This window comes from Galeopterus variegatus, unplaced genomic scaffold (assembly GCF_000696425.1).
Source record: "Galeopterus variegatus unplaced genomic scaffold, G_variegatus-3.0.2 Scaffold5989, whole genome shotgun sequence".
NCBI lineage: Eukaryota > Metazoa > Chordata > Mammalia > Dermoptera > Cynocephalidae > Galeopterus > Galeopterus variegatus.
This window is the reverse complement of record NW_007732100.1, coordinates 46188-56411: the sequence shown is the minus strand read 5'-3', so window position 1 is coordinate 56411 and position 10224 is coordinate 46188. Positions and strand designations below refer to the sequence as shown.

Below are 10224 nucleotides of genomic sequence, written 5' to 3'. Positions count from 1 at the left end.
CTCCCGCGCCAGGCTTCTAATTAGAACCCGCCGCCGCCGCCGCCGCCGAATTCCTGGGCGCAGGAGGAAGCGCCTTCGCCCCCGCGCTCCTCCCATAAAAAAGGGCTCTGTCACCAGCCTCCTGGCTACCCCGCGCCCTGGGAGCTTTGTCCTGTCGGCCCCGAGGGTCCCTGGCCTGGTTTCCCTCCAGCACACGTATGCCACCTTTTCACCTGGGCCATAAGCGTTCCAGCCCGAGTGGTCCCTGAAACATCCTCAGATGCAGCCCGGCATTGCCCGGGTGAGAGTGGAGGGGCAGAGAAGTGAGGCCCCTGGTCTTCTCCTCACCCCTGCCATCCAGAGCCCAGGGCAGCCCTTCAGCCCCAGAGGGAAGGGGGTGGCCGGGAACCCCTCCTAACACTGATGGGGCCGAGTGGCGCGCACGGCTCCCCGCCGCCCCACCCCCACTTTGTTCTCGGTGGGATTCTCACACTCGGTGATTCTCTGCTTCCTGAGAAGAAGCTTCCCCGTTGGGGCGGCTGGCTCCCTGGGGACGAGACCTCCTCCTCACTGCCTTCTGTCCCCAGGCAAGCTGGATGGGGGGAGGACACGCGGTCCCTGCAGCCAGAGCACACACGATAGGCGGTAGAGACAGAAGGGCCTGCAGAGAAAGAAAGTGTAACAGAGACCCGTGGCTGTCGCGTCGCACAGTTTGGGAGCAGAGGAAAGTCTCCTGTCTTCCCCCCGGCAGGGCTTCGGCTGTCTCGTCTTTTCTCCTGCCTCCTCTAGATAAAGCATCCCCCTCGGGGCCAGGAAGAGGGTCCTGCGTGGGAGCGGAGTGGGCCTGCGGGACCTCGCTGAGAGGTTCCTCACCTCCACCCGCAGCCTCCCTAATGGATTGTGTGGTTTCGCCTTCTCCCCCTAACAGGGAGCCCTGGCTTTCCTGCCCCTGGCAGCCCCCTGCACCTCGCATAAGAAAGTGAAAGTGACAGGGAACCTCCTCACCTGGAGAAACAAAACCAGGAAACAGCCCAAATCAGGAGTAATTAGGCTTTTGAAGTCCACGTGGCTCTTGGTGGGAGGGTGGAGGGAGAGTGGAAGGTGTCGCCGCTGCCAGCAACTCCGCGTCAGTGTGGGAATGCGGAGGGCCGCCGCCCCAGGACCTGCTCGCTCGCTCCGGGTGTCTTTGACCCCGGGATGCTGGGAGGTCCCAAAGCAGAGCTGATCAGAGCTGCAGAGAGACCGGCTGTCTTAAGACCAGAAAGGACCAAACTTGCACAGACCTCCAAGAGCATCCGTTCTGGGCTCCTTTTGTGACAGAGGGGACTAGGCAGGGGACAGGACCAAGGCCTGGGCACCTGGCTGCCCATGTCTCGCAGGGCCACTCACCGCAGGGAGGCACCGGCCCCCGCCTCTCTCCACTTGCCTCGTCCAAGCCAAGCTCTCCTGGAACGAGAATTAATGGGAAGAACCCATGTGAACACAGGTCGGGCACAGGGCTCAAAGGAGACACACGGGCAATGGGAGAACAAGACCCCACGGGCACCGAGCACCCCATGACGCAAGTTGGGCACCTCCCTCCGTCTTCCCGCATCTGGGTTAATGGCAATCTGGGTTATATGGTAATCTCCCTAGTGGTCAGCCTTACGTCTCCCCTCGTGATCCCCAGGGCCCCAGCCAATCTCAGGGCTGCAAGATTGACTCTATTCGTCTCCCAGACCCCTCCACTCCCTTCAGGAGCCTGCAGTGCTGCACTCCCACCTCTGCCACCTCCATTCTCGAGTCTCATCCCCACCCTCCCTCGGACCCCACAACTTCACAGCCACCTGGATTTACTGCCTGGTGTGGCCACAGCTGTTGCTGCCTTGCAGAGCAGGGAGAACCCATGCCCAGCCCCCTCCTGCTGTCTGGCCCCTCACCTGTCCTTGCTGGACTGTGGCCTCCCTGAGCACCTGGAGGTGGACCACTGTGAGGCCTGAGTCCAGTCGCCTCCTCACCCCTGGGCCAGCTCAAGAGCCTTAAAGTGCTCCCCTCCGAGTTTTTCCCTGGGCATCCCTCTGAGCCCGTGTCCCGCTCGCTGGCAGAAACTGCGGTGTAGGGCCACCGCTGTTCCTCTGCCTGGCACATGGGCCCTCCTGGCTTCTAACTGCCTCCCTAGCCCCTGCCCCCACACTCGTGGGTGCAGACCGCCGCCTGGAGCCAGTGCTCAGCCCTTCCTCTGACCTCTTTCTAAACCTGCCCCAAGGCCTGGCTCAGCATCATCTGCTGCCACCTTCTGGAACCTCCTCTCTGCATGGCCCCTGAGACGCCTCCCCCAAGTCTGGGCCCACCATGCCTGGACCCACAGGCTCCCCCTCATGCATGTCTCCTCAGCCCTGGTGCAGGGCACAGGACACATGGGTCGGTCTCACTGCTCATGGGGACAAAATGTCCAAGTAGAATATGGGGTGGTGAAGGGGAGGGCAGGGAAGGGCGGATGGGGCCCTGGGGAGGTGGGTGCCAGGTGGAGGGAAGGGGTCAGTTGGGATGAATGGTCAGGCGGGTGCGGGAGGCTGCCATGGTGGGCAGGGCACTGCAGCGTGTGGATGTGGGAGCCCAGAGAGGCCAGCTGAGCAGGTTGGGGACAGGCAGCCCAGGGGACCTGGGGGTGGGGGGCTGAGCAAGGCATCTGGGCTTCTCCAGCAGGCAGGGCCTGGATGCGGCTCCCAGAGCTGCCCTGCCTCTGCCCGAGCTGCGCCCCTGCCTGCCCCTTCCCGGGCCTGGACCTGCCTCCCTCCACTCGCCTCCTTCCTCTCCCTCTGCTCTGCCCCCGTCTCTCTGTCTCTCTCTGTCTGTCTCTATCTCTGTCTCTATCTCTGTCTCTGTCTTTCTGTCTGTCTCTCTTTCTCCCTCTGTCTCTCAGTCTCTCTTTACCTATCTCTATCTCCCCCCGTCTCTATCTCTGTCTCTGTCTTTCTGTTTCTCTCTGTCTCCCTCTGTCTCTGCCTCTCTGTCTGTCTGTCTCTATCTCTGTCTCTGTCTTTCTGTCTGTCTCTCTTTCTCCCTCTGTCTCTCAGTCTCTCTTTACCTATCTCTATCTCCCCCTGTCTCTATCTCTGTCTCTGTCTTTCTGTTTCTCTCTGTCTCCCTCTGTCTCTGCCTCTCTGTGTCTCTGCTTCTCTTACTCCGTTTCTCAGTATCTCTCTCTCTGTCTCCCTGTCTCTATCTCTTTGTCTCCCTCTGTCTTTGTCTCTCTCTATCTCTCTGTCTCTGTATCTCTGTCTCTCTGTTTTTCAGTATCTGTCTCCCTGTCTCCCACTGTCTCTGTCTCTCTGGCTCTGTCTCTGCACCCCTGAGGCTGGGGATGGCAGTAGCTAGTATAAAAAACATAAAATGACAGACTCGACAGACACAGGCCAACCCTCTCCAGGGCTGTGGAATCTGGGGGCTGGGGACAGTTGCCTCCCCAGAACTGCGCACCACCATGCTTATCTGAGGGAGGGCCATCACTGTCAGAAACAGTTAACACATCTGAAGGAGGATATCTCAGCTCATGCCCAGCAGGATCAACACCCGCCACAGGGACCCGTGTTGCACCCCCGAGTCCACCCCTCGGCCTTGCTGTGGCCCTGCTCAGCTGGCTGCTGAGACCCTCGGGCACTGCCGGGGCTCGGGCTCCCCCAGGCTGGCCACCCATCCATTTCATAGGGCTTGGTGTCTTCTTTCTTTTTCAGTGATTTTCTGTTTTATTGCACAAATATCCTAAAACCGTTTGGGGCAGGAAACACAGGAGGAGTGAATGAAACTACAACAAATATGGTCTTAGGGGGACCTTCCACCTGGTGACCACTTGCTCTGCTGGGTCCCTTGTGCAAGTCTCTGGCCATTGGGACGGGAAGCTCCCGTCTCCCGGTGACTCTGAGCTGCCACCCTTCCCATGGGTGTGGCCTAAGATGGAGAGAGCAGGGCTCGGGTTTGCCCCACTGTCCAGGCAGCACAGTCAGTGCCTCTCAATGTGTGGTCCCCGGGCCAGAGCCTGCTGTGCGTAGTCGATCACCTGTCCATGAAGAAATAGGAACAGAAATGGAAAAAAGTGCTTGGCGACCGTACAGCGGTTCCACAGTGCTGCAGCGTCACTACGTATCTACAGCAGTGGGCTGGACATTGACATACATGCTCGGGCTGGCCGGTGAGCTCACTTGGTTAGAGCATGGTGTTATAACACCAAGGTCAAGGCTTCGGATCCCTGTGCCCGCCAGCCACCAAAAAGAAAAAAAAATTTAAATACACACAAACCAAGTCCCTCTGTAGCTCATCTGAGAAGCAATTCTGTGTCCGCTGGCCACCCCGAAGCACTCCCTGAGTGATTGGGGGGTGCCTTTCCACCTGGACTACTGACCCCAGCCCTTGTCAATTGTTCAGATTTTTGACCCAAACATGAGACTTCACTTTCACCCTTTTAAGACTGATCGAAAGACCGGGGCCTCCGTTGCTGAGAAGTTTCAGGAGAGACCCATTTTGTGTCTCTCACTGGCAGTCGGGGATGAAGGATTAGACATGTGGACGGCTCCACAGGGGACAGCTGGCAGCCAAGGTTGCAGGGGACAAGGAGACAGGCTTTGGTTTCCTAAGGATGAGAGCTGGTGCTGACCACACCGCGGTGCAGAAACGAGGCTGAGAGAAAGGGAAATGCCATGGATGCAGATGGGAGGTCCCATGGATGCCGGTCACAGAGGAGAGCGGCACAGCACCCCGGTCACTGTGGCAGCTGACAGTGCTCTCGGTCGTTCCTACTAAACCCCTAAACTCCAGGAGGTGTGGTTTAAGGAGATCTAGCCCAGCGGTGACCTGGCAGTGCAATATTCATGGAGGCTCCTGAGCTGATCTTACAGAGGAGATGCAGGCCCCGGGCACAGACAGTGTCCCAGGCGTGGCTTCACCCACCTCTGCATCCTGACGACGTGCTCCCACCCAGCCTCACTCAGCGAGGCCCAGGCTCAGTGTGGCGTGGTGCTGAGTGCCCGTTGGGTCATGGAGAATTGCCATTTGCTTGCCAGACACCTGTCCCTCCCTCTGTAAGTAGGCACCTCCACCATCGGGGCCGTGACATTCAAAAGGGATGCACAGATCAAGCTGCAGGCACTGTTTTTCTGCTCCCTGGCCCTCCTGTATGTCCCCTTTGCTCCCTTTTGCCACATGGGGAGGTTTGTCAAATGAATGAAGGAAGGAAGAAGGAAGGAAGGGATGAAGGGAATCTTCCCCGTGAGAAACAGACACTGTGTCAGGTGGCCTGAGCGTGGGGGACATGAAGACACAATGTGATGTTCCCACAACCCCTTCACCCCACCCTGAGGCTGGAAGTGGCGGGGATGCTGCCTGTGCCTCGGTCTTCCTCGCGGCCTCTCCAGGTGACACCCTGCAGGTGTCTCAGGCCTTGACTCCTCCACATTCCTTCCGCAGCGGAACGTGCTGCTGCCGCCCAGCGAAGCTGGCAAATGCATGGCCGCGGGCACACAGAGGCTCTGCCGCCTGCCGGGACTCGCTCAAAGTATGTGTCAGTAAATCCCGCGCGGCCCAGTGGGGCAGCAGGCGGCTGCCAGGAGGGCTCCAAGCAGGGCCGTGCAGCCCTGGGCAGGGACGGGCGGCCCCCAACCCGGGGTCCTGGGGAAGGTGCCCCGAGTCCCAGCTGTGCTCCTCCAAATCCCCTTTCGTAGGGACCCTGCTGGTGGGTGGGAAGAGAAGCCAGAGCCTCGAGGGGCACACTGGCACCCTTGAGGCAGCCCCCATCCAGTCGGCTCCTGGGCAGCTCTGCCCCACCTGCTCCGGGCCAGCTGGGCAGCCATCCACTGGCAGGGCGGACGGCCGCACGCTCTTGGGTCCTCATGTCTGAGGATGGAAACCTCGTCCTTGCCCATGGAGAGGCTCTGATCTTAGAAGACAGCAATCCAGGCCAGGAGGGACACTCTGGAGGCCTCATCTCAACAGCAAGGTAGCGACCCACTGGCCCAAACAAAGCCCACTGAGACAGAGACCCTGCGTACCCTCCTCATTCCCTCGAGGCCCGGGACAGGTGCCATATCCCGTCTGTCCAGCTCCGACTCTGCTCTCTGTGCCAGCAAAGGACGAGAGAAGATGGGGTCCTCGTGCTCTGGAGAGGCGCCTCCTGCCCCGGGTGTGAGAGGACAGTGCAGGAGGAGTGGGTGAGAGTCAGAGAGGTCCCAAGAAGGCAGCTGGCAGGACCAGGGGTGCAGAAGGCTTCCGAGAGGGGGTGACCCCAGAAGACCTGCAGGTGGCATGTGCCCCAGCCCCTCTACGGTCAGGAACCTCATGGAACCAAAGCAAGCAAGGGAGGTCTGGGAGTGGCCCCGCCTTGTCTGTCCACCACTCACCTCCTCTCTCGGAGCTTTGGATGGGATAAGTTCTGACCGGCTCATCGGATAGGTGGAGAAACTGAGGCGCAGGAGGGGAAAGGATGTCACAGTAAAAAAGCGACTAAGGGAGCTGGAACCGGAGCCCACGTTCTGCCCCAAGGGCCAGCCCAATGCCACTGGCTTCAGCACCCTGCTGAGCCCTTCCCTCCTTGCCCACGTGCCTGCTTCTGGGTTTAGAATCACTGGTAGGTCCTACCAGGAAGTGTGTGAGCACAGAGCCATGCCCTCAGTGCACAGGAGCTCAGGTTTGCTAAATTCCACTACAAAAAGAAACCAGAGCAGGACTCGAAAAACCTAAGAGCCCGCCAGCCTCATGAAGACTTGGGCTCTCAGGACCCCCACGGCTGCGTGGCTGGGGCGGGAGGAGGGGCCGGAGCTAGGGAGCCTTGTCCAGTGCCACTACACAAGGATGGTCAAATTCACGTGGGACCATCGTCCCAGGGAGGCCACTGCTGGCCCCGGCTGGGCTGGCCTGCCGCCTGCCGCGGAGTCCTGGGCCGGCCTCCTTCCTCCCCTGCATGTCACAGCCAGCATCTCTGCTGTCTTCCTGGCCGGGCGCCCGGCCTTTCAACAGGAGTGAGTGAGCGAGGGAGGGAGGGGAAAAAACCATTAGCGCTTGTGGGCTGCGGGCGTGGCCCGGCCACAGGCTGAAACCGTGGGCCCAGGGACCCCGGCCGCTTTCTGAAGCTGCATTGGGGCGTGTTCTGAATTGAAGGAGTTGAAGGTGCTGGTCCCCCCTTCAATACAAACTATTATTAAACAGAAAGAAACTAATAATGCTATGAAAATCTGGAAGGAAGACAAGCCCATGAGCTGACCCACTGACACAAGCGTCATCATCGGTTCATGTGGCTTTTGTCTTACTCACAGATCCACGTTTTTCCTAAGGACAAAAACAGCTCATGTTCTGCCTCTGTCTGTCAAACATCTTCTGCATTTCTGGAACCTTCTCAATGATCATGCTGGCGGTGACATCAACTCCATGCAGCTCAGGGGCTGTAATCTTCTCACCTAACCCAGTGGTTGGCTTTTTCTGCTGTGTGGAAGGAATCTCCAGAGCTGGGATTCCAGGGAAAAGGCACAGAGTGGGATGTCTTGGAGGAGCAGGGGATGGGTTTGATTTGGGACACTCTGATTTTGCAAGGCCCGAGGGACAGCAGGGTGCAACTTCCAGCTCCTTGCTGGGCGGCAGCTGGAGGTGGGAATACAGACACCATCCTCCACGTGGCATTGGCAGTGAGAGGAAAGTGGAATGAATTCCTCATCGGGTGAATCACAGCGACCAGGTGCAGGAAATGGGTGCAGTGCAGCTCCCCGGAGGCTGGGCAGGGCCCTCCTGCTCCTGGAGTTCCCCTCGCCCCAAGGCAGGGTCTGAACCTCACCATGACCCCAACAGACAGCATCAGGGTACAAACAGGGAGTGACTGGTTACAGGGTTCCCCACCCCCAATTTTCACCTGGGCCAAAGGTGGGGGTGTGGTCCAAGCCAGGACACCCTAGTTCTTCTTGTAAGTGACCCTGAGTAAGGCCCCTCCATCCCCATCTAGACACTGTTTGCACACCTGTGAAGCATGGGAGAGGGAAGGCATTGGAGAGTTCATCTGAAGTCCGCGAAGCCAGCTGAGGGCTCAGGGTGGGCTCCTGGGACTAATGAGGGGCTGGGTCTCAGCAGTGCTGCACAGGACAGGAGGCCACGGCCATCTCCTGTAAGCAGGCAGGAGCCACCAGCCGACAGCCAGGGTGCGGGGCTGTTCGGCAGCTGCCCCCTCCTTAGCTCCTCACAGTGCTCCTTCCCATCTCTGTCCCTTCTGGGGTATCCCCTTACGAGTTTCTGCTATGACCTTGCTCTTTTGTAGGGTCCTTTCAACCTCAGAAGGGGAGAGCTGGGGGTCCTGACACCCCGGGATGATGAGCTCACAGCTGACTCCCGGGAGACTGGGCTGCAGGGACACAGGAGGGCCAGAGGGGAAGGTCCTGGACCGAGGACCCTCAGGACCCCAGTAAAAACAGACCTGGGGCCATGAGAGCAAAAGTGTTTGGGCTCAAACAAGGTTCCTCATCAGCAGGCACCTTTGGAGCCTTAGAACATCCCAGTTGGTAGAAGCCTCAGTGACCCCAGAACCTGGCAAATCTTAGACCCCAGCGTATGTCCAAGCACCATGTGGCCAGCAGGTCTGGGAAGGCGCCCACCCAAGGACTTACATTTCTCATGTGCTGCCTTTGGTGATCAGGCTACTGGCCCTGGAACACCCTGGGAGGACCCTATTCTAACCAATGATCTCTTGTTTCACCTGGGGAAACTGAGGCTCTAAGAGCCGCAAAGTGGCAAGCTGGAGTTGACCAATCTGGGGAGGGGGATTTGAGACCTGACCGTTGGGGACTGCCGCCCATACCCGCATCAGTGATGGAAACAGGACTGTATGGGAGGCAGGTGACTCCATAACGTTCTGTGTGTGTCCTTAGCCACACGGTGGCTGAGCAGGTTCTGTTTTATTCATGCCATTTATATCCAACTCATTCGCACATGTTATTGTGCACGTGCTGGGTTGAATGCATTTGGGTCATCATAGGGTATTATTGAGAAGGGGCAGTTGGGGGCCAGGGAAAGAGAGAGGCTGTAGCTAATGGCAGGAGCAGTGCTGGGGTTCTGCAGGAAGAAATGACAGGATTCCACAAGAGAAAGGAGAACAGTGCAGGGATGGTGGGATGAAGGTGATGGCTGCTCGGAGCTGCATAAGGAGGTGCCCAGGGAGGTGTCGTCCCCTCAAAGACCCCTTTCTTTGCTTTGGGGCCCAAGAAGCTTAGAGGGTACTGGAACTCGGGAAAATCCTGTGTGAGCAGAGAAGGGAGACAGGAAGTCCATTGGCTCCTGCTGCTGTGTGACAGATGGCCACAGACTTAGGGGGTCCCCCCAGCTCACAGTTCCGTAGGTTGGAAGTCTGGGGGGGCTCGCCTGCATTCTCTGCTCAGGGTTTCATGAGGCCAAAATGAAGGTGTCCACTGGGCAGGGAGAAACTGCCTCTAACCCCCTCCAGATTGTCAAGGGGCAGTTCCTCGGAGTTGTAGGACCACGTCCCCGAGCACTGGCCGGCTGTTGCCTGGGGTCATTCTCAGTCCCTAGGAGCCACTCTCTGGTCCTAGAATGTGGCCTCTGCTTCTTAGAGCCAGCAGCCACTTTGGATCTCTCTGACCTCTGAAAGCATACAAGTAATTCAATGAACTCAGATTGTCAGCTTTAGTTTACATCTGCAAGATTGTGCACATGGGCGTCCTGTGCAGTCCTGAGCATCAGGATGGGGGCTTCGGGGCCCTGACAGAATTCTGGCATTGGAGAGGCTCGTGGTCAGGGGGGCAGGGAGCTATCTCCTAACCAGGTGAGCTGCCACCGTCTCCTTCTCCCTCCAGCTGACCTTGCCCCGCTGTCCAGCCAGCGGCGGGAGAGCTGAAGCGAGCAGTGGGGGCAGCTCAGCATCCCCAAACCCCATGTCCCTCTGAGATGCCACTGGGGACCAGCCCCTGAGTGGGGCTCCCACCCGGGGTTCCACAAGCGGCTGGGGAAACGACATCCTTATTTCCCGCACCGCTAACCGCAGTCGGACCTGCCTTCTGTTGTGCACGGAGGAAACTACAGCAGCGCCCATATCTGTGAGACGTTGTCACTAGGAGAAAGTAGATACTGTCACCTCAAATAACAGTTGGTGCAGAGATTCCAGATTCCAGAATGCAGTGTCATTGCTGGTCTAAAAGTACCCGAACCGCTCAGCCCACTCAGTTGGCATTAATAAAGACACACGAAGACACACCTACACTACTGCATCACGAAGGCCTTCGCTGT

The 10224-nt window shown here is 58.6% G+C and overlaps 1 protein-coding gene across 1 annotated transcript in view; it reads left to right on the top strand.

Moving 5' to 3' along the window:
- LOC103605695 (protein Wnt-3a) overlaps positions 1-10224 on the top strand; it is a 43201-nt gene that overhangs the window by 1605 nt on the left and 31372 nt on the right. Inside the window, exons 2-4 of the mRNA XM_008590322.1 lie at positions 225-280; positions 908-964; positions 5419-5506. Of these exons, the coding sequence (XP_008588544.1) occupies positions 225-280; positions 908-964; positions 5419-5506 (201 nt within the window). The remainder of the gene's footprint in view (positions 1-224; positions 281-907; positions 965-5418; positions 5507-10224) is intronic.